This window comes from Macadamia integrifolia, chromosome 6, assembly GCF_013358625.1.
Source record: "Macadamia integrifolia cultivar HAES 741 chromosome 6, SCU_Mint_v3, whole genome shotgun sequence".
NCBI classification, from domain to species: Eukaryota; Viridiplantae; Streptophyta; class Magnoliopsida; order Proteales; family Proteaceae; genus Macadamia; species Macadamia integrifolia.
In genome coordinates this window covers 36,282,897-36,307,911 of record NC_056562.1, presented here as the reverse complement: position 1 = coordinate 36,307,911, position 25,015 = coordinate 36,282,897, and the positions used below count along the sequence as shown (strand labels likewise).

The following is a 25,015-nucleotide window of genomic DNA, read 5'->3' as shown; positions in this document are numbered from 1 at the left end:
AATAGAATAAAAATCCTTACATATCAGCTACCAATTAATGTGATTTGTTTGTGATTCTAGAAAGGAAAGAATCAAACTAAACATGTAGCCTTAAATCCAAGGCCGAACTGCATCGGCACGGGCCTAGCACACCCCACCAAAAAAGCAAAATAATAATAGTAATTATTAACGGTTCTAGTCCAGCACGGAGAATTCCAACAAAGTCCATGTCTCAGAAGATTGAAAAATCCGCACGTTTTAAATAAGACTTGAAAGATATACAGAAAGGACATAGCTACCTCCTCGACATGCAACTGCGATGAAGAAGAAGAGTATATATATGCTTGATCTTTTGATATGGAGGAAAGCTCTGCAAGGAACTTATTCAATAATTATTCACCAGACAAGAAAGAACATCAATATACAAATTTTAATCTGGGATGAAAAGTTCTCAAAGGAATTTCTGGATGCTGACAGTTGAACGAAACAACAGAAAAAATGTCAAGCCAACCCAAGTAGGATAGCATCATTGCTGATAGCAGATAATGTTATACTCAAGAAAATAATAAAAAAGAAGCAAACCTATTTTATTAAAAGACTAACTCTAGAGATGGGAGATGGTGCAAACATCAGGCCTAACAACAACAAAGACCCAAACAATATTGTATTCCTACCTCTAAGGCTCTTATGGTCTTACCAATATCTTTGGCCATTAAAATGGTCAAATACAATAAAACCCCTAGGACCAATGGCCCAACACTTATGTAACCCAACGAAACGCGTATTTTCATTAAAATGAGCCCACTTGTGAGATTATCTGCATCAGCTACTTAACTTGGGAATCTCAGTCCAGCACTCCTAATAAAACAAATTTTAATTTTTGGTCGTAGTATGTCTACAAGAAATTACAAGTTGAATAGTGAAACACATACCCCACAGATCATGTGATTGGAAAAGCCAAGCATTCTGAGTTCTACTTTGGGATGGGAAAGCTCAACCTGCTCCATGATATGTCACAAAAGTAGGTTTACTTTAAACTTACTTTCATATGCCAGTTATAATAAGAATAGGAAATATGCTGACTAAGGAATTATCTAAACCAATAAATAAAGAAGGCCCACTTATCCCACTAAGAATGGAGCTAGAAGTACAGAAAAAGAATAACATGTAAAACCATCTGCAGAGAAAGGAAACAATAAAATGTCAGAGCCGAAACAAGCACTCACCTTGGTCCTTAGGGCATCAAATACATTTGCGACCGTGTTCTGTTTTGGAAGTAATGTTGGATGGGAGGAGTTCTCAAAACTCATAAGTCGGGAGTTAAAGAGGAGTAGTAGGAAGTGAGAGTGAAGAAATTGAAGGAGAAGTAGAAGATGGGTAAAAAAGCTACAGAGATACAAGTACGTTACTATTTCCCGATACGACCCAAACCCTACAACAATAAAGAGAAGTAGCACTGTATCATCCGCGTGATATCCAAAGATTATTTTGATCCGAATCAAGATCATACAGACTCAGACGAGAGAGAAAAGCTTGGGAAGCTGAGTGAATTCTGAAGGGACTTAAAAAGGGAAGTTACAATCTAAGGACATATTACCCTCAACCAATGATCTCTAATCCACAAATCAACGAAGAAAGGAAAACCCAATAGACGATCTGTCAAGCAAAAGGGTTACATCCAATGGATTAACAATAACCTGCTGCTGCAATAACCTTTTCCGCCACCATTGGCAAGACAAACGGAGAAGAGGAAGCGAGAAAATCTCCGTTGATGCCCTCCCATGGTCGCCAGCCGTCGGAACGAAGTTGAAGAAGAAAGGGGCTAGGGGGCAAGGGTTCCTCTCTTGGACTCAAAGAGTTTTAGAAAAGGTTTGGGGTTTTTGCTTCGGGTTATTTGGTTTTAGTTTTTAGGTTTTAATAATCGTTAATTTCATTTAGAAAAAAAAAAAAAGTGTAAATCCGTATTATGCATGTATTATTCATGTAAATACTTCAACTAATTAAATTCACATATAAATCCGAATCTATGGATCTATACGTAAAAACACGTTTTTCAATAAAATGTTCAGATATGCGAATGATAAGTGAACTTAATATGGGGTGAACTGCCATCAAGGGTCAAGAATGATATCCACACAAAAATCTCTGAACCATCATTGCCATCTCCAGCTCTTTAACGATATTAAAATTAACCCATCTTGGATTATAAAGAGCAACCTATTCCTGCCAGCCCAGTGTTGCCAAAGACCCGCCCGCCATCAAAGTTTACTTGAAAGCAATGGGAGGGGGAGAAACTCAACATCTGGATGAGAGCAATAGCACCCATAGAGGTTGCAACAGATACTTATAAACACAAGAAATAATTGATGGGACCCCATGAAACATCACCAGGAAAAACAAAATCGGCCCTTTTTTATTTTTTCGAAGGTAGATAAAGTCTAGCTGAACTCATGACACTAAAAAGTCGCATTCCCGTAGGATCTGTTCCATCTAAATAATCCAAATGCAAACTCGAGACAAAGGGCTAAGAAGATTTTCCTCTCAACCTGGAGGGAACTAATTGCCAAAATACCATATTTTACCACAAAGAAAATTGTCATACCCTAGATTCTTCAGTTGATCCCATACTCATACAGACACGACATGAAAGTGTAAGAGGTGCTGCGCGGACATAACAGAAACTCAAATTCCACTAGCTATGTTCCAACAAATTTCCCAGTTTCCTTTAAGGGTTGTTTCCCCCTGCCTAGTGCAGCTGTTGTCTTATTGTATACCTCTCCGTTTTTTTCTCCTTGCTTTATAAATTTATGTACCCACCCATTATTACATAATTTGTTCCCAAATGTTGTTTATAACAAATATGATAAGTGTGTATTTTTAAATAGTCAATATAGACTCAAAACTTGTTCAGATTGCAGAAGGAATACCTGGTGATTATATACATATCCCAAAAATAATGGAACATCAATATGTACACTGTGTGGAGGGGGGCACTTCTGAAAACAAATAATGTCCCCATCTTTAATCTGTAAACAAAGGAAACATATTATATTCAAGGGCACAGAAAACACAAGCAACAAAAAAACAAAACTATCACCCCAACATAATAAATACCTGGCTAGATCGAAAAGTGAGTTTCTTGTCAATGTGTTCACACTTGAAAAAATAATCAAACTTAATTTCCTGGTCAGGAAAAAAAAATAGGCATGAAACTTATATAAATAATTAATTCCGCATGTATGGTATAACCCAAAAACAAAATGCCACATTTCCGCAATGAAAATTAGATGGAATTATTTTCCCTCCTAATGGGACACAGAAGAAAGAAAATTGCTATAAAGGACAAGAGATTCACCAAATAAAGATCAATATCTTCATTAGGGTCAAAGCCAGCCATTACATTTAGTTTTGTTAGGATATCCACAGGCTTACCACGACCCTTAACAAAAAGCCTTCCAACATACCTGACAAAATTAAATAAAAAAAATTAATATCAATCACGTTATTTGATCTACCAAAAATCGTGTCTCGAGAAGAAACAGTAGGACAAGAAGAAGCACTACGCACCGGATCTCATGTTTCTCTGGGATAAAAAGCTTGAAAAAAAGTAGAATATCATCTTTTTTCTTTACGGGCAGCGAAATAGGATGTAGATCCTGTATGACATTAGAGAAAAGCATTGAGTATACAAAAATATGTGACTCAAGCAAGCATAACAATGTATTACAGAAAAAAAAAAAAAAGGAAGAAGAAGATGTGAACAGTTACCGGCCCAAGCTCCACCTCCAAGAGTAATTTCATTTCTGTATTATTTGCTTCATTCGAAACGTCCTTCAACTGTCCAACCTACAAAGTTTGTCGCAAAAATTATAAAATGCGTATCTTCCATGTATTAAGCAGCAATACCATTAGAGGACATACCACCCTGTTGATATAAATGCCTAAACCACAACCAGGAGCTTAAATCATACAAAAAACTAGTGGTCTTCAAATCATATGTTAGAACCATAGTTGTCAAGGCATTGCCTAGGCGCCGCCTTGGCGTCGAGGCAGTTCACCTGCAGTTTAGGCAACTGTCGCCTTAGTGCATTGCAACCAATAATGCAAACAATTGGAACTCTCGTTGGCCTGCTGGATCGATTTCAGGGTTTTGGTTTTCTGTCCTGGTTCCTCTTTAACGTGAAGAAGAAGAAAAGTTCTTCAAATTTACAAGGATAGTAACCTCAAATTACATAAAACCCCAAGGCTGAACTTTAGTCCAGTTTATACCCACTCCTCTTTAAATTACCAGAATAGCCCACTCTTTTACAGTTTATATTCTAGAATTAACCCAGTTGCTATTAGCTTACAGAGCTGTTTAGTTTTGGATGTTACAGAGTTTCCCCCAAACCCATTATTTGTGCTATATATCAATCTTGTGGGCCCCTAAGCGATACATATAGTGCTACATTCATGTTAACTTCTGAATATATGTGCAGAAAACTAATAAAACAAATGAGACATGAAAGTGTACTTACAGATCGTTGTTCTTCCTCACAAGTCAATGGCCGATAGGTACCGTAATGCTCCTTGGTCCACATCCAAAAGCGCTGGTACTGCACTGGAATGCCAAACTCTTTGGCAACCTCTTCCTATAACCCACAACAATAGTTAGATAAACAGAACCCAATAGATAAATAAGTACAACTATTGCAAGTTCTCGGCAAGTATGAAACAGCCACAGTACCACACTTCACAAAGGCTCTCTATGGTTCGATTTCTATTTCTATTTCAGATTGGTTTATTAAAATAAGTCAACAAATAGATATTTGGTCAAGAAATTGAAATTGTGCAGTTACATCAATTGAAAATAATTGGCGAATAAGGATCCCATTTGGTAGTTCAATTTAAGAATAGATTCTCCCTCTTATTAACAATAATAATAATAACAATAAAATATAATAATGATAATGCTGCTGATGATATTATAAGAACAATAATAATAATAATGTGCAACCCAGTGCACAAGGCTTCCGCTACTGCATGTCAGGGAGGTGCGAATGTACGCAGCCTTACCCCCTACTTCTCAAAAGAGGTAGTTTCCAAGTTTATTATGTAAGAATGGAGTGTATTTTTTGAAAATTACAAGAAAATTTGTGCCATCCATTTTTATGTTTTTCTTAAATCTAAACTACCTTTTCCGACTAAGAGTTGGGAGAGTGCACAATAATGTCTAGAGCTAGAGTACTAGTACATATATATGGAAATACAAGTGTGCCAATACAAAAAGACGTATTTCACTGAATCAGACTCGGAAATTTGGCTAATGGTTAATCTAATCCATGTATTCTTCATCCAACAGTTGGAATGAGCATATCATCTGTCCATGTGGGCCCGTAGCAAAATAGATTAAACTATAGAAATTATGATGATAAGAATAGTAATTTGGGGGAAAAAAATTAACAGAAAACACAGAAAAAGAGCACAATCAGGTTAAAGCCCATCTCCTAGAGTGTAATCAATGTCATATGTTAGCCTTGAAACAGCATATTTGCATTTGGATAAGGTTTTCTGATTATTTCTCTCACTGTTCTTGAAATCTGTCTATGCTTCTAATCGAGTTACTATCAGGGCTATATTCAATGTTGTGATTAGTATCCATATCAGGGATTGAGTTAGATTTTTTTAATCAAGTTATCTAACCGGCTACTGATTGCGGGATATTATCCTGTCATTGGGTTTTTTTCCTATTATCAATATGGGGCTTTCCTCTTTGGGGGTTTTCATTGTAGGGCTAGGTCATATCAGATCTTACCTCTAATTACTTCCCCTCCACGGACCACTAACCCAATCTCTTCTTTCCCACCTTTTCACCATCATAAGCAATATTTAGGCCAAGTACCTAGAAACACTAATTTTGGGTTCCAACTGGTCTAACACCGAGATACAAACATAAACCCAACACTACAAACCCAAACCACTGATCACTGGTATAAAATCATAAAATATAATAACAATTACTTTATGTGGCTTAAGCATGAATGAAAGAATGGATTCCAAAAACATAGTTATCAATACCATATTTGCTGATCCACACCCCCTTCACCAAGAGGAAGGAAAAACTACACATATTACATCGGCCCTCTGCCACTTTATCCATTAACTCTCTCAATTAATATGCCAACCGACCACGTCAAGAAAGACACTTTGTGGCAATAGAAAATAAGCCCCAACCCAAAAAAAAAAAAAAACATTATTTCAACAAGAACCAGTATATCAACTCAACAAAGCCTAGTCCAAAGATGCTAAACCTCCTGAGATGCAATGCAACCACTTACTGCATACCTTGAAAAGGATAAAAGGAACTTGACTTTGAATACGGAAGCTCGTGAGTTTATCATGATCCACAAGACCAAAATAAATATCCCTCCCAATCTGCTCAAAGAGATCCACATCTCGTGCAACCTAATGGTATGAGACAAATTTTCATTAGAAAGAAAAGCAAGCAGTTCACCAACGCTAACTCTGGGTCGACAATCAATGATTCAAAAATCCATACAGCATGAATTTACCTTTATTACTGTATAAAGACGACGCTCAACCTTTTCCCATTTCTTGTGCTCCTTTCCTTCCTTTCTTCTCCTCAAATGTGACTGAAATACAAGGTCAGACGTGCTCGGATAAATTTCAAACACCACCACCATCCCTGTCCACTCCCCCACCACCACCACCACCACCACCCCCACCCCCACCCCAAAAAAGAAGAGAGAAGTGAACAATTCACTGAAGTATCTTACCCTAAGGTGTTCAGCTAGGTCGTCCTCATTCACGCTACACAGTATATCCTCCTCATCACTTTCACGTATATAGACAAGCATGTAGGCATTTGAGTAATTCGTCAAATCATATGGATAGTTGTTGAAGCCAAGATTTGTCTACAGAAATTGTTGGGAGGAAAGGAGAAAAGAATGTGCACATGTTAAAATGAAATACCAGCTGAAGGAACTTTTGAAATAGTACACTTATAAGCATATGCGTTGCAAGAATATCACCTTCATCTCACCACCATACTGCTCTTGCAAGGCTCTCATCGTATCTTCCTCTGTTACCCGTTCATCATAAAACTTGAACCTGAATATGGCATCTTAAATGTTACTATTGATAATTAATTATTGATACTCACAACACTGTTGGACCATACAATTTAACCAAAAGCAATGAATTATGAATGCTTCTATTCGAGTCCCAACAATACTCTAAAAATTTCAAAACAGTGAAATGCCTACAAACACCATCATTTCAAGATTAGTATACACACCATTGATCAGAGAGGGTTGGCCTGATAAAAGCACAATAAGGGTTACTATGCACCTCAGCACTGTGAACCAAAACAATGCAAACAAACATGGATGAGTAAGGGGAAAGAAGAAGGGAAAAATGAAATGTAACTCCTTGAAATAAAATCGAAGAATTAGTACTAAATCCTACTTTTGAGTATAATACATAACAAAGTAAGAAGGAGAATATCATAGTTAAACCGGGTAAATCCAAAACTACCCACCAAACAACAATCAAGCAAGAAAAGTGTTTACTGAGGAATTTTAAAACCCAATAACATCACTGAAAAGATGACCAATACTTTAATGGCCAAATCCACAGTGCAAATCCTGATACAATAGATACCTGTGAAGGTTATAAAGGTTGCGAACTCTCCTATCTGCTTCAGGTGACAAATATTTTCCATTGTCCCGATCAAGGTCCAATTGTAGAGGATACTCATAACGATCATTTACCTACAGCAATGAAAGCCAAAAAATTAAATCATTTTCATAATAGAATATCAAACAGGTAATGGAGCTGAAATTATTCTCCCTGCAAAAGAAAATAAGTTACTACTATAGTTAAGGAAAAATAAATAAATTCAGTTCACAGCGTTAAAAACAAAACAAAATAATATAATGGTTCAACCAGACAAATGACAAAAAGAAGCGACCCAGCTGCTAGCTAAAAATGCAGTATTGATCAATCTCAAGCATGGTCTTATTTAGTTGCTTTTATTTTAACTTGTTTATATGCTTTTAAACACTCACTTCGTGTGAGAAGTTTTCCTTATATTATTATGTTTCTTAGCAATAAGGATTTTACTTTCCAATTCAGATTAGCACTATTATTAGATTTCTACTAAAATTTAAAGCCATTGCTCACAGACAATTTGATAATTAAAGCTGAAGTTAACTTCAAGAGTTCTATGTGATTAAGTCATGCTGAGCAGCCATGGACTATGACACATTGATCCTATTAGTGGGAAGCCAGACCTATAGATCATAATTTTCATATACTCTTGCTCCACTGCACATAAAGTTACCGTCTGAATCTCCCATTGATTGCCACGGCTGTGCTTGATAATTCCCTGATTCTAGTAATTCAATCCTATCTATTTCACTGGTTAAGTTTTCTGTTGGTACTGGATTTCATCAGAAAATCCTTGAATTCTTAACCTGCAACTACCCTGTTTTAGTCCTAATTTCTTGCCCAAATTCACATGATTTGGTTCTACCCACCACATTACAGCAAGACTTAGGGGCATTCAAGGCCTCCCCAAGAGAGACCTTCGACCAGGTATTGGAGAGAATCTGAGACTCTGTTCTGTTGCTATTAAAAATCTCCTGTTTCTGTCTTTTCTATTTAAAACCTGTGGTTCCTTAGATTACATTACATCTCACCATTAGTTATGAATCAAATTTTGGGAATTGCTTTAACCTACTAATAATGAAGCATGACTAGCCTTATTGGTTGATATGACTCTGGTTTCATTTGATGAGAAATTTCCCATCTCCTGGACGTTAATTAGTTTTAATCCGACCGTTCGATCACTTCAGTCCTTTGAAGATCACCTATTCTATTTATTTGTGAGTGAATGCCAGAGTTAGACCTTCATCTGAGAAGGTTGACTCTTGTTGACCTTTCTTTTTATTTGTGTTTGCTTGGAACCTTGTAAAACAGGTGTTTAGCTTGAACAGAGGGTTCATCGTACCTACCCCTCAACCAAATTGGTATCAGAGCTATGACTACTCCAAGTACTAACCCTATAGGAGATCAAGTTCCAATCCAACAATTGGCTGATATCACCCCCTTATTTTATACCACCGCCACCACCATACGGAGCTAGACAACATGATGGTCTTTACGCAACTGGAAAAGAAGTGAGGATGGACATCCTCGATTTTTATAGGGACAACACAAAACAATGTCTTGGTTGGGTTCATAGTGTGGAGATATTCTTCAGATGGTATGGGTTGAATGAGGCCAATGAGATTCCATTTGTAGAGGCTAAACCGAACGGCATGGCTCGAGTCTGGTGGATCAGGTAGCGCCAGGAGAATCGAATTTGAGGCACATAGTTAGTCACCACTTGGGCTGAGATCAATGATGCCATGAACCGCAGTTTTCAACCAATTGACAACAAGCATCGCATGCACCTCAAGTTCACAAAGCTGAGAAGTATGTGGGAATTTTTTTTTTTTTAATTAGCCACGCGATCTAATTTTGAGTGGGATAAGAAGGTAATAGTAGAAATGATTCACGAATTGCATCCTCATATAAGTGCCAATCCAGTCAGCTACATACGAGGGAGGATGCAAGACAAGTGGTACATCAGATAGAAGAAAGTTTGAAGAGACCCTACACTCCTATAGTCTATACTTGGAAGACTTTAAAAGACACTCTCTTCTCTCTCAGGGTGATAGCAGGAACTTCTCAACCGGAGAAATCATAGAACACTTCACAGGGTAGTGGCTCACCTATAGCTTCCTCACAACCAAACCGTTCGTACTCTCCACATCGACATGTGTCCGACATACCACCGAAACGACAGGCTGACATACAGTGTTTAACATACAAGGGGTTCGAACACAGTAAGCTTGAGACCTGAGGGTGACAATTATAAGAGTGATGGAGAGTTGCATCTTGCTACGCTTTTCGACCACTCTAGGATAAACATAAGGTATCTACCAAAGATGACTACAATCACAATAGTACATTCCCAACCATAGTACAATGCAACAACAGTTTATCCAGTATGGCAATCGACATTGGAAATTGTACCACCACCTTCGAAGACGTCTTTCGCAAGCTCAATTTGAAGACAAAGTTATTGAACCAATAATTTTAAAGAAATTTTCAAATTTAGTGGGCAGTTGACCAGCATGCAAGAAGTTTATTGAGAATATTTGGCGACACCCATTAATCTCATGTGGAGATGTCTTGGTATACAACCTATAGCCGTTGCATGTAGTTATTTTGGAGACAGGAAGCTAACTTGCGTAGAGAGAGGTTAGGATATTTTTTCAGATGTTTTGGGCCGAAGCTAGCTTTCATGTGAAGGAATAGCAGTTGCTTACATCTTTACATACTTCCTATATCATGCTTTCCATTTCATTTAGTTAGATCTAGTTTCTAATCTAGAATTTGGAAAGTAATTGGATTTTATTTGCTTATGTAATTAGAAGTTTCTAACTCCTACACAAGGGAGATAGGGGATTTCCCCCACACAATTTGAGCAAAAGAAAGTTGTTGTGGCTTTGACCAAGAGCATAGTTCTAAATCTCCTCGAAATTTCCCAGTTTCACAGAGGGTCGAAATGAAACCATACATTGAAACTCAAATGTAACTTCTCTCAACGGGTATCGAGGAAATTTCCCATGTTCTGCATGGTTCAACCAAACTCATCCAACCCATGCTATATATAGTCACAAAAATAAGGGAAACAGACACGGTTTCCCATATTTCAACAAAGAAAGGCGGAATTTGGCCTCAAAACTTGAAATTTGCTTCAAGTTCTTGCAAATTGCATCTACTATTTTGTATCTAAGTCATATGTAGACTTAGGCTAGTGTACAACGTACTTATCATACAATAGCAAACTTGGGTCAACACCCCAAGTACTATTTTGGGTTTTTTTTATGGAACTAGTTCATGGATTAGGTTAAAAATGTCAAAAATAGGTTGTACACAAAAAATCAAACCCAAAAAAAAAACACCATTTGTAGGTCGCAACCGTGGTCTCCACCAAGCCAGGAAAAATATCCTAGTTTCCTCGAAATTGCCCAAGTTTTGACCGAAATTTCAGTTTCAACCATATTTAGAACCATAACTGAGTAATTTAGTTTCTCTGTGAGAGAGTTACGGTAAGAGATCGTGGGTGAGACCTATCCCTACCCCCTCTTCTTCTTCCCTTCTATTACCCATCAGTCTCTATTCTCCCTAATTCTATTTTGTTACTGAACATAATTGAGACCTTACGCAACTTATTGGAGTTGATATCATTTGCAAAAGTTCTCCTTCAAGCTTCAAGCTTCAAGCTTCAAGCTTCTGCTGATTATACTTGCTGATTAGAGAGCACAAAACACTACCTGTGGGCTCTGTGATCTCCAAGGAAAAGCTTTGCCCAGCAATTGAAGTATCAAACCACCCCTCTGGAAGCCCACTCGACTAGAGTACTAGCATCTTTTGTGGTATGGTTTGGGAGATATAATCTCCTGTTTTAGGACCAAATTCAAGAAACGGCTGTTCTCCAAATTTAGCAATCACTTTTGTCTAATATTTTGAGGACTGAATCCTTCCACCCATACCTCATTTCGATGGTAATTTCACCTCCACACTTATTATTTTGCTATTGTTCTTGAACGAAGGTTGTGTACTAATTCTTGAACCCTAGATCAGTTCTGTATGGGGCATTTTAGGCTCACATACGGTTATATTTGGACTGGAGTTATAGATCGTATTTGTTAGGTTTTACTAGGAGTTAAAGGGATTGAAATAATCTACGTTGCCTACTGCTATTACATATTCCTATACTGAACCAGTACCTGTTTAGGGTATAATTCTATATCCTGACTGGGGTTGGGTAGTGCTACCTAGCCTAACATTACAAAGCCACATCCTAACCCCTGAAAAGTATCTTAGGTAACCAAACTAACTTAACAATCAATGAGAGTTTGCTCACATATTATTCTACTAGGGGATGGGATTGATAAATACAATGCAATGTGACATCCTATCTCTGACGGCATGTCACAACCTCCTCGGGCGAACTTGGTTACTTGACACACGCACATACAAACAATCAAAAATATACTAAAATGATAATATAAGGTTCGATTAAAATAATTGGCGGTGAGAATCGGGTCATTAGATGAATAATGCAGTGTCTACATTGGGCAAAAAACTCGAGATTTTCATAAGATTACGATATTTCCTTCAACGTTACATTTGCATCTCCCAATTCTAATTAGCAACCTAGGGTTTATTTTTTCTCAATACAACCCTCGGGATCATAATATTATGTGCACAAAAGGATCATCATCCCCCTAATGGAGAATACAAAATTCAATATCCTTGGGTGTTATTTCCAACATAATGAATTTATAGTATTCTTATATAAGCTTCAATATAAACTGTTCTTAATTTCATATTGCATTATGTATGACTTCGCATAGTGGAAGCTCTTCGGTTCTTTTCAAAATGGGCAAAGATCAAAACCTAAACCATAAAGACATTCATAAAAAAAAAATTCCCTTCTCATTTCACTTAACTGATGATTGAACAAAAACATACACATCAAGCAAAGACGTAAACAGCAAAAAATATGTATCAATCATACAAAACAAATCATCATGTAGAATCAGAAATAGCATAATGCTAACCTTCACAGTAATGAACCCCCATTCATCATATTCAAACCGTTTTAACTCAAGGAGGAGTATACGAGGGAAGTTCAAGAACAGGAAACTCCTCCTAGCATCCTGGAAAAATCAAATAAACAATATTTACTCTAAGAATCATCTTCAAACAAGCATCATACATATGATCATGTTTACGTCATCATGTCAAGCAGTTAAATATTGAACAGATCGTTGACTAAATCCAAAGAAAATTGAAGAAGAGCCCAGTAATGAATGTGGAGACATTAGAAATGACAAAAACTTCAAAAATCTCTCTTCTATTAATCATTAGTGTCAGCAACTTCTGAAGGCCAAAAATAGATGAGTCCATTAGACCCAAGGAGAAAGGGACTGATTAAAAGAAGTCACGTTTTTAACTTTTTAAAACCAATCTAGAGCTTGATTTCTTACTAGAAATGAAACACCATAAATGCATTCCTTACACATATCAGACAATGTGTGCAGGACAGGCATGGAAGCCTCTGAAACCTGTCAGTTTAAAGCCTGAGATGATCCCACATTACCATACTAACCATTAACCATAAACAGATAGCATCACACCTGCAGTCCATGTTGTGTAGTAAAATGCTTTTCAACGCAGGCATTGAACTTGCACAATCTTATCAAAAGAAGCATAGACGTCTCGACAGCCTTTGATGTCAAGCTGAAGACCTGTTGCAAAAATATATAGAGTTGATTTACCATGTAAGAATATTGATTAAGACCATACAGTTTTAACCTGGACAACTCAATACCAAAAATAAAATACCTACCGTGAAATGAAACCCATTTAGAACACTTGAAGTCCACATTGATGCATTCAAGGCTACTTATATACAGCCCTTCAAACAGCTCATGTACTCTACCCTCCAGAACAGTTCCCTGCGCCAGTAGATAAAACGGTGAGTTCAGATTGCCTCCATAAATCTTATAAAAATTTGGGGGAGGAAAAAGCAACACGCACCTCCATTTTATCTTCCAGCTTCTCACAAATAAGCCTATTAAATTCTAGTGCACCATGCTGCATGAATGCAAAATATTTTCTCAGCTCTTTAATCGCAACACACGTGTCACTGTACTGAAGCTCATAGAACAAGCTTTGAAGAGCCAAGGTGGTGCTCCCTGATAGCATATCCTTCTCGGTTGTTGGAATATGGTACACAACCTGAAATACACAATACTAAATACAGCACTTTGATAGTGGGGCGGGAACCAAAAAGCGAAGATATTAGCAACTAGAAAATACAAGGCTTGACCTTTCTAAAGAAAGGGATATGATACAAAGTCTGGAGGAGAGAATTCAAGTAACAGTTTGGTCTTTTCTCCTTGAGTCCAACATAACCCGTTTCCTTTTTCGAGTCATACACAGCCTTGACAGCAACCTCAGCTTCAACTGTTACTATGTCATTCACAATATATCCGCCATGAGGATCCCCTAGTATACTGAGAGGCATGAACCACTGAAAACCCCAGCAACTCTCTCGAGCATTAAATTGGTGATGTGTCTCTGACTCTGACAAAGTAATAGACGAGTTAACATAAAAATTTACAAGTGTAGCCAATACTCATTACACTATATCTTTTTCCAGCAAGAAACACAAATACCAAACAAGCGATGGAAGAATATCATCTCAACCCGTACACAATAATTTAATTAGACATTTGTGAAAAAAACCATACCGAACATACCAAATTTCTAGTAGAATACAAATCCTCAATCAGCAGTATCCCACTAAATGAGGTCAGCTACATGGATATCCTTATCATGACCTAAAGTAATTATTGGAGTTTCACTATATATCCTTTCTTGTGGGTCACTGGGAAAATGACAACGATTTTAGGATTCTGTGACAAAATGGAAACCTCCACCAGGTATGTGTTTCATAATCCTCCTCCTGTTTTGGGATCTCTTATTGTAGCTATGATGAACCTATTGGAAAAAGCTGCAATTTTTTATATCTTGGTTTGACAATCCTTCTAGAGAGAGCGATTGAAGAGGATGTTGCCCCACAGAATGAGAGCTGAGTTGAAATCAAGAGCCACTTGATGCAGATCAGATGATGGAGGATCTGTGGTGGGAAAAAAAAGAATAAGAAGAGAGTATCAGAGTTTATGTGATTAGGGTACTTTGGGTATTGAGTTATCATATCATCAGTTATCTTGTATTGTGCTTTTATGTATTTTACCTTTTACCTTCTTGGGGAGATGTATGAGATTTATAATATCTTATGTTAGTGAATCAATATAGGGAAGAGAGACCACAACTCTCCCCCTTATGATTACACTCATCTGTCTCTTCTTCCTCTCATGTTCGTCCCTCTTCCTCTTACTTCTCTTCTTTCTTTTCTTTTCTCTTACCTTCATCTTTGCTTACATTCAACTGAAAGAAGAAAGGAAAGAGAAATCATGTGGGGAGGGGAGACAGGAGAGAGATAAGAGAGGCAACAATCTCTGAACTAAATCAACTAAATTTCAATCATGGAATTGTGGGGAGGTCATCAATCCTTCACATTGCTTTACAGTGCTGAAAACAGAAATATAAATAGAATTAAAAGACTCCTAAAGCTCTAATAGTTGCCTGCTGTCAGAGAGTCCCTACGTAACTCAAATAACTAAATAATAGAAGATGTAACAACCTAAACAGATAAAAGAGACGCTTCCAACTGCAGGTAGAAAGAAGAGGAAAGGATCTGGTTTATCATTGAACTCATTTTTTATTTAAACCAGGCCATGCAATTGGGGTTATTTTGTTAAAAAAAAAATTCTTACATTTTATATGGGAGTTTATAGATAGGGTTGGTAGAGTACGAGATTGAGTTCAATTTGCTTTCAATTTCTGTTTTAGGATAACTTTTTTTCTTTTCTTATTTAAATTCTTGTAATTGATGGAGACAGTAGAATAGAATAGAATAGAGGTTTTGCTTTGAGTGTGCATGCACTTCCAAAATGGCTACGAGAACTAAAAGAGTGGATCAATCTCTCCTGATCTCTGCTCTTTCAGCCTGAGATTCCAGGCATCAGATCTCCTGCCCTAGAATTTCATCCCCAAAGAACCCTCCCTTGCTGCAAATTGAAACCCATACCGTTCCTGTATACTACGGTATCGCCTGATACTGTTTCAGAAAAGTCATTTCAGCATTAGGTTGCTGGTTTAGTAGATTAGTGGTTGGGGATTAGAGGCCATTGGGTTAAAAACCTTTTCCTGAATTTTCAAAGTCATTGGTGTTTAATTGATTTTCTCAACTCATGACCACAAAGGCTATCACTGGTTCGCTGCTTTTGTTGTGGGGTTGAAGAAGGGGTAAAGTTCTGAAATTATAAGTATCAAAGCAATAAGAAAACGGAAAACATTGAAAGGCAACATTGCAATAAGATGATGAACAATGATACCTGATCTAATATTTTTCTCTCTATCGCTTTGACATATCACAGTCAAGCTGAATTGACCACAGATACACCATTTGTAAGGCAAATTTTCAGAATCTGCAACAACTAGATACATGGACAAATGCTCTTGGTCAAGATAAATCAGCACTCCCCTGCCCAAAGCAATGCAAGGGTCAGAGATTGATCAGAAGAAACACAACTAGCCAACAATTTTCAAAAGAAATCAAACAAGAAAATAGATATGCATATACCACTTGTAACATCCGGCAAAGAAAAAATCGGAGTAGTAGGGCTTATTGTCTTTCAAATTCGAAAAATTTTTAATATTCCAAGTGAATTTGAACGATGGAGGATCCTCGACTGGCTGGTTCTCAGCCACGCTGGCAGTCTCTGATAGCGCAACCACTAATAAGTATCAAAGCAATAAGAAAATAGAAAACAGTGAAACTCTGAGAACAGTCACCATTAAAAGACTAAGGAAGCATCTGTAACTCCCATATCATTAATAAAAACAAAAAATAGAAATGGGCAGGCCATGTCCAACAAAGCAATCTAACCAAATCTTAGAGAACTATACACGCTAAATCACTGAACTCAAAGCTCATGCTCAAAAAAAACCAGATGTATCACCTTCCATTGGCTAGAGACCGTCGGAACAAGAGGATGAAGAAGCAAAACCCTAGGACAGAAAGAGATTGAATATAGGGAAAAGAGATTGAAGCACTCGTCGCCTCTAGAGAAAGAGGGGTTTAGTTTGTGTTGTTGACTGAAATTGGGATTAGGGTTTTAGAGAGTCCACTGCCCCTCTCTCCTCCACCCATGGAAAATTCCCCCCTGCCCCTCTCATTCCAATCCCCTCCATTGGTTGAGCCCAGCGTGCTAATTCGTACGGTCCCCTTCAAACAACTCTTGCATGTTGCATGAACGGAAAAGATTTTATCGGCTCTGCTATCCCAACACTTTTACGAGGGACTGAAGATCGGTATCGGTATGGCGGAGCGTTTTGGTATCGGCAAGTAAACGATACTCTCCCCGATACCAATCTCTAAAGCTCTGACGAACCAGAGATCTTTCGGTGCACCACCATCTAAAATGACAGAGAGAATTAACTTAACCCCTTTTATTTTTCCTTTTATTTTTTTTTTCTTTTCTTTTTTTCAACTTGACAGCCTATCACCAACCGTCTATGGATCAAAATCCTCTGTTTTTCTCATTCATGTTTTTCCTTATTTTATTACCTTCATAACGCAACACATGGATAACAAGAAGACCAACGGTCAAGATTGGATGAGAATTATTACATCTAGTGCGTTAATTTTAAAATTATCCACATGTCACGTTCTAGATGTAACAAAACAAGAAAAAACATGGACGAAGAAAACTTCTTCAGAGGATTATTTTCCCCGTCTACGTGGGTGTGGTGTGTGGGTGTGGGTGTGGGTGTGGGTTACAGAGTGGCATAAACCTCCAAAAACCCGAGTCACTTGCTCGACCATTCAATTGATGACGTGTCTCTGACAACCAAAGTCAAAAAAAATGACTGGGGTTATATTCATCGGAATCGGCAGCAAGGAGTTGAACACGAGACAGGGTTTAAAACCCGGACACTGATCCCGATTTCACCGATCTTAGTCGTTGTATACTTGTATTCATCGGAATCGGCAATTCCTTAATCGATTCCCCATTTTATATTGAATCGGAAGAAACATCAAACCTTCAGCCAAGAAAAACCAGAAAAATCATACCTTTTCGGAGACTGGTCCGGTTCTTCTTCCGCAAAGTAAGAAGAAAAAATAAAACCTTGAAACCCAGAGAACAGAGCTTGAACTGTCAGCAACGCTGGTCGGAGATCGATCCGGTTCTTCTTCCGCAAAGTTAGAAGAAACGATAAAACCTTGAAAACCTGAAGCGTCATCTTCTGCTGCAAAACGAAGCTCGAATCAACGGGAAAAAAAAAAATACACCATTAACCAAAAACAAAATCTAGAAAAATCAAACCTCTTCGGAGATTGATCCCGGTTCTTCCTCCGGAAAGTAAGAAGAACTGTCACTGAAAGACAAATTAGTGACCAACATAGCGTCGTCTTTCTGCTTGTAAGACGAAGAATCAAAATGGAACTGGCAAAATTGAGTCTGACGTCGATTCAGAACCTCCTGATTTCGGATGCAAAAACTATAAGACGGAAAATCAATGAAATTAAACTACAGATCTATAATACAGAGAACTAACTGAAGATTAATTGATCACAGAAGCAAATGTCAAATAAGGAAACTACCAATAGAAACACACCAATTTAGAAAGCCTTTAACCAACAAAATACAAGAGAAAAAATCCAACCTTTATCACCATAAAAAATCAAAAAAATGAAACCTTTGCCCCCAACAAAAAAAAAAAAAAAGCAAAAATGAAATAAGGAGAATGACGGCACAACTACACTATGTTAGGGCTTCAAAGATTAGGTCTTTGGAAGGAGTTTAGGGTTATCTGTTTCTTCCCCCTAGGAATATTTTGGAATTTTCTTTCCCATGTCTTTGTACAGGGGAGATCTCGGACAAAAACACCTGTCCGAAAGGATAAAATACGTATTGCTTTGAATACCTAACATTATAGAATATTATGTACATGTATAACATTGGATACGTATGAACGACGTATTTCCTTCTTCTTCATTTTTCCTTCCTTTTCCTATTGCTTCCATCCCAACACTAAGGCTATGTTTATAATACGAGAAAGGAATAGAAAATTGTACATTTCATGGCCTTCGGAATGTCTACCACTGGCCATTGCCATAAAGATTCTACTGGTTAAATTTTTAAATTACATTATTCCATTATAATCATATTTTGAAAAATAAATAAATAAATAAAGCTCATGAAACCATGAGAGAACTAGGTTTTTTTTTTTAAGGTGACAATATTGTGTTCCATAGACAACAAGATTCACATTCATTGGGCTGAGGTTTAGAGTGAAAACATCCTCTGCAATGATTGCAGCGATATGGTTAGCATTGGATGATCGAGACGACCTCGGGACACATGCCCAGATGCTCTCGCCCATCTGATGCTCATTGCAGAAAATAACCTCTCGAGATCTACAATAACCAATATTCTCAGCGTGCATAAGGAAAGTAAGTGTTTGATAGAGGGGTAGTGATTCCCAACCTCATTGTCAGAGAACATGGCACAAAAGCTAGCGAGGGAGGATCTACAGATTTACACTCATCTACTGTCACAATTCGACACCGTCTACAACCTTTCGATTTCGACTTTAGTGAGAACGATTGCTCCACTCAACAAAGCGAGAATGTTGCACTTATGATGGAGGACAAGATTAGATATAATAAACTTATAATCTTTATTTGGGTTGCCATAAATGGAATTGTACTCCTAATATTCCAATTCCAGAGGCCCAACCAAGACTGGCCCGATCGATTGATACCATGTCTGTTCATATTCTCCCATTTATAAGTGTAAAATACACTTGGGGGTGGGGGGGACATAGAAAAGAATATCCCATCTAAGACCAACATATCTCATAAGGGAACTCGACCTCTCTTTCCACCAAAGTCAATCAAACTAGTGCAAAAGCAGAGAAAAGGAGAAGGAGGAGGATAAGCTAAAGCCGCCATTGTAGAAGATTTGTTAATGTTCGGATGGGGTCAAAATGAAGAAGATGAAGATTGAAAATCATTAGACTAAGGCACCACACTGCCATGTAGGGTTGTGGTGGGGGTTGATCGAGACTAGGATGCAGTCCTAGCCCTTGCTTCATATGAATATCAAATTCCATTTCCTTATGGAACTAAACACCATCGTATGCATCAGAGAAATAGAATTTTGGTCCCTCCTGACTTTGGCACCATCAATGAATCCGCCGTCGTATTCCTCGTCATATAGAAACGCATGTCCTTCTAATGCATCTTTGAAGTCACGGTTTTTGTGGATCAATTTAGGACTACAAATGATGAGGAGTTTATAATACGTTCAATTCGGGATTATAAATGACGTAGGATATGGTCATGATGTGTATCATAATTTGAAGAAGGTTGTTGGGGAATTTGAGCTCCATCGGAACTCATTTGGGCTACAGGTGGGTAAGAGAACCCACCTGTGCAAACTGTCCAGACCGATGGGTTATACTGGTAGGTCTAGCACCCGCTGGTAGACCCAAAGGAGATCGACATGTCACACTAGTAGGTTTGGTACCCATCGGTCTTACCCACCGGTAGGTCCAGAGGCACTGGCGAGACTGGTAGGTCACACCGGCTGGTCAGGCACTTATCGGTCTTACTCGTTGATTGACACAGAGAAGACCGATAAGTCACACTGGGAGGTGTGGTACCCACCGGTTGGGCCAGAAGCCAGGCAAGACTGGGGGATCACATTGGTAGGTGTGACAACCCATCGGGATTCCATAAGTTTTGCTATTTTTCTTTATTTCTTCATTCCACATATTGGAAACCCAATAGGGTGGTTCCTACTTCATTTCTCACACATTCTAAGCCACATCTATTTGATTGTCCTATAGATCTAAACCATCAACAAGACTTTGGGAAAGAAATTATACATTGGCTTGAAAAACCCCAAATATTTGGATCATCTTCCCAAACTCAAATGCCACTTCAATAACTCTCAAATATTTGATTATCTTTTAAAATCCTTAAAGGAAATCACACAAGGGTTCCATTATCTTCTATATTCGACCACACACAGAAGGGTTTAATCACATCTTAAGGGTTTATGGCGTTTCTTACCTCAAAATGTAGATTTCAAGACATCGGTGACAATACCGGTGGCGAAAAGGTAAAACGTGGCTATGGAATCCAAGGGGATAGCCTTCTTACTACTCTTCTTATTTTTCTTCATCTTTTTTCCCATCATCTTTACTCCTCTCACCAAACTTTGCTGAAATCATAAATGGGCGAGAGAGAAAGGTGTAAGTGTTATTTATACCATGACCTATAAATATCTTCTAACGTCCGTTTGGTTTTGCCCATTTATGGACCAAAACACATTAAATTACGTTTTTTTGCGAAGTAGCCTACGTCATTAGGCATAGAAGATCTCATTTTGATGAGGAGTCCAAAATACACATGCTCACCCAAGTTGGGCTTACTGGGGCCCACATTACCCCAACAGATGGATCACACTATTGGGTCTCGCACCTACCAGTGACACCCACCAGTTAACAAAAACAAAGTTAACCTTGTTGTATTATTGGGGAAAAGTGTAATCCTATGCTTATCTTGCCCCCACCTCATGTTGCGGACTAAGTTTTTATCATTCGAATATGATAACGTACTTTCCATATTCGCACATGGCCTTGTGATATATGCAAGGGCATGGTTTAGACATGGGAATCACTTCGGGTACCGGCCCAATCTTATCTGGCCACCCCGCATTTGACGTCACCATTGCTGTTATGCATCATAGGGCACAGGTGTCAACCTGTTCAGGTTCAGACCTTATAAGACCAAACTGAACTAATCGGTCAATAAATAGGGTTTAAAGAGTAGGGCTCTACACATATTGTTCGTCGGTTTTAAATTCTTGCCTTGGGTAGCTACTAGCTAGTATCTTGAAGGTTAAAGGACCGTTTGGGAGGTCCAACAAAAGTAAAGTTGAGTGTATGTGGATGACCAAATTGATACATATAAGGGAATTGAAGAGCACATCACAATCAACAAATTGGATAATTTCGAGAACCATATGATCTAGAAGCTTCTTCCCCTCTTTATTGTTTCTCTTCACCTTGAGGTGCGATGGCTAATTGTTACTATCAACAAAGAACAACGTTTCAATTACTCAAAGTTTAAAAAATGCCTATTTGTGTGATTCATCATTTACAAAACCACAATATAACAAGCCAGATAGAAAGGATTCATATTATGTGTATGAAAATGACATTTATAAAATATAAGTTTCAACCTTCACCTACATTAATCGCAAATATAAAAGAGGCTCAATTTCGGCGACTCTAGTAAGTTAAATGATTGATTGTACTCTTTGAAGATCGCAAAGGAGAAATGCTATGAAATTTTTTCTCAGTGAGTTAGCAAAGAGCATGAGACTTTTATTGGAGTTGTTATGGCTATCGGTGCTGCTTCATTTTGATGATTAGTTTGGAGGTTTCCTCCCTGTTGCCCCCCCCCCCAACAAAGGAAAAAAAAAGGGCTCATCCTCTTCGAGTGTTGATTAATGTTTATAAACTTAAAATTGCGTACGGGTCAATCGTCTATTTTAATTAAAAACAGTGAGGAATCAATGAGAATGGGCTTAACTTGATAGGACTCAACAAACATGAAGAATCGAGGCACATATATGCTAATTAGTTAAGCTATAGTACTAATTAACCACATGTATTCATGGCTCTAATAACCAAGGTATAAGATTAGACAAATCGGTCATCTCCTAATACGATTGGGCTTGATATGATTCCTAATAAGGTGAATCATGCAACAAGTGGATTTGTTTTGAAATTAATCCCTGTATCAATCCGATGCGACCCGATTCCAATTGATAAATATGTGTAGTTATTTTGAGACTGATACAGACACGGTTATTGATACCAATAACATACAACCTTAAACTTATCCACAATGTAGAAAACACAACATAACAAAAGAAAAAACAGTAAAATAAGTCAAAGAAGTATAACGCAAAGATTTTTGTGGCTTTACATGGTGCCTCCATCCATGGTAAGATGAGAAGAGTCTTCATTGGCAATGGAGAATATGATTGCAAGCTTTTTTCTTCTTGCCTCTTTGTTTTCAAAGAATTCCTTTTTAACCCTAATGACACCACTGCTACCGATTTAAAGGAAAGCTAAAGATACAATTTTCCAAAGAGGAAAAGTAAGGATGCATAGTAGTGTGTAGCCTATGCCCATACACACACTCTCTTAATTGATTGTTCTACCCCCTACAAAATGAAAAATCCCCATGTGGCTGATGCCCCTGTGCACGCTCCCATTGGCCCTCATGTTGATGTAAGGACCACGCAATCGGACATCATTTATCTTTCATTTTCAAAATCACCCCATATAAACCCTAATTATAATTGGAGGATGACCACAACTCAAACCACATAATACAATACATTAATCCTCAACATAAGCTTGCATGGATTATACCCTCCTACGAAGCACACAAAGAGGGATGTTGGTCGATTGAAGCTTCAATAAGGGTGTTAATTGGTCAGTTCGACTTGGTTTCGGTCGAACTGAATTGATTTCAGTATGTTATTTGATCAATTTCAAAACCAAATTGTTAAGGAAGTTCCGGTTTGGATCTGATTTCTGGGAAACAATCGGTTCTCACAAACAAATTTGGATACTATTGGTCCGGCCCCAAATTCAATTGGGTTCGGTCCATTTTCGGTTTTGGGCAGTGGCATTCGGTCTGTCCGATTTGAATTCGATTCTAATGGTTTCATAAAGCTCAACCAAAACCAACCTGATAAGGTTTGATTCGGTTTAATCCCGGACCAAACCGATAAATTTCGGTCTGGCTGAATTTTGAAGGCGACTATCACAGTGTCACCATAAGTAGTTAGCCCGAAGCCTCAAAGCGTCACGCCGTCACCCAATCACAAATGTGTATAAATCTACAGAGACACTGTCCCTGGCTGTCGCCCATAAGTTTTTCGCCTCTTCCTTCGTCGTCTACGTCCCCATTTCTTGATTTATTCTTCTTGAATCGAATCAGAGGCAGGCTCAGAGACATCCATAAATCTTCTCATTACAGGTGAAAGAGGAAGGGAGAAAGGGAGAAAGAGAGAAAGAGAGAGACGAAGCATGGAAACCCATCTCCTGGAGATCAATTTGATCTCTGCTCAGGGCCTCAAGACTCCCTCTACCAGCTTGCGTCGCTTGCAGACTTATGCATTGGCGTGGGTTAACGCAACCACCAAGCTTCGCACTCGCGTCGACATCGTAGGCGGTGAAAACCCTACCTGGAATGACAAGTTCATCTTCCGAGTCTCCCCGGACTTTCTCTCCAGCGAAACCTCCGCAGTCTCCGTCGAGATCTACGCGGTCGGCTGTCTCAAAGATCCCCTCATTGGTACCGTCAGGTTCTTGGTCGGAAACTGCCTCTACCCTGCTGTTCCTTCCCCTGACACAGTCGTTGCCGGTATCGGCATTCCCTCTTTCATCGCTCTCCAAGTCCGCCGCCCCTCCGGCAGATTTCACGGCGTTCTCAACCTTGGAGCTATGGTGATTAACGGTTTAGACCTCCTCGGCTTGACGGGATTCTCGGCGATTGGGTACCGTGATATGATGGGCCATCGACACCACCACCACCGACACCAACACCAACACCAACACCAACACCAACATCAACACCGCAGGCGGGAGCAACCAAACAAGAGCAGCGAGGAACAATACGATTCTTGCGACAATTCGTGTGGAGACCCCGCGGAATATTCCGATGCTGAATCGTCTTCGGCTTCGTCTACGTCGACCTCATCGACGGTTCTGCAGGACTGGAACGGGAAAAGGGACATACCGGCGGATGGGAAAGGAAAAGATTTCGTGGACATTGGAGGATTGCTTTGCGGATTAGGATTTCAATGGAAGAAGAATCATACTAACATGAATCTATCACAATGCTGCAAGGGTTGGGGTTTCGGTGGAGCTCTCGTCTGACTCCATTGCATCAGAACATGCAATTTTTTTTGCAGATCACTTCCCGATATCCCATTCGAAAGGAAAATTCTTTGATGGAAGGTCGAGTTCTTTGTGCCTTTGTGGGCAGCGCTTCTTAACATCATTTCTGGTTTTCTTTCTTTCCCTTGTCCCTGTTCTCCATCTCTCTTGGTCTTGGCTGTACGCGTCAACTCTAGAATTTTGATCACGAGCATGAGTCCTTCCTGCAACTCCTGTCTCAAGTTGATTTATCTTTATATTCTGTGGGTTATCTCCCCTCAGTTCTTCACCGGGGGGGGGG

General features: G+C 38.6%; 1 protein-coding gene and 1 pseudogene across 1 annotated transcript; one reads left to right on the top strand and one right to left on the bottom strand.

Moving 5' to 3' along the window:
• Positions 1-334: 334 nt before the first annotated feature.
• Positions 335-17,776, bottom strand: LOC122081849 (annotated as a pseudogene).
• Positions 17,777-23,663: 5,887 nt separating this feature from the next.
• On the top strand, positions 23,664-24,804 carry LOC122082656. Its single transcript, XM_042650355.1, has one exon. The coding sequence runs from the start codon at positions 23,863-23,865 to the stop codon at positions 24,712-24,714; it is 852 nt and encodes a 283-aa protein (XP_042506289.1). The 5' UTR covers positions 23,664-23,862; the 3' UTR covers positions 24,715-24,804.
• The last annotated feature ends 211 nt before the right edge of the window (positions 24,805-25,015 follow it).

What these genes read in the sequence shown, in the direction of transcription:
- LOC122082656 (XM_042650355.1), top strand. Translation starts at nt 23,863, where the DNA reads ATGGAAACCCATCTCCTGGAGATCAATTTGATCTCTGCTCAGGGCCTC.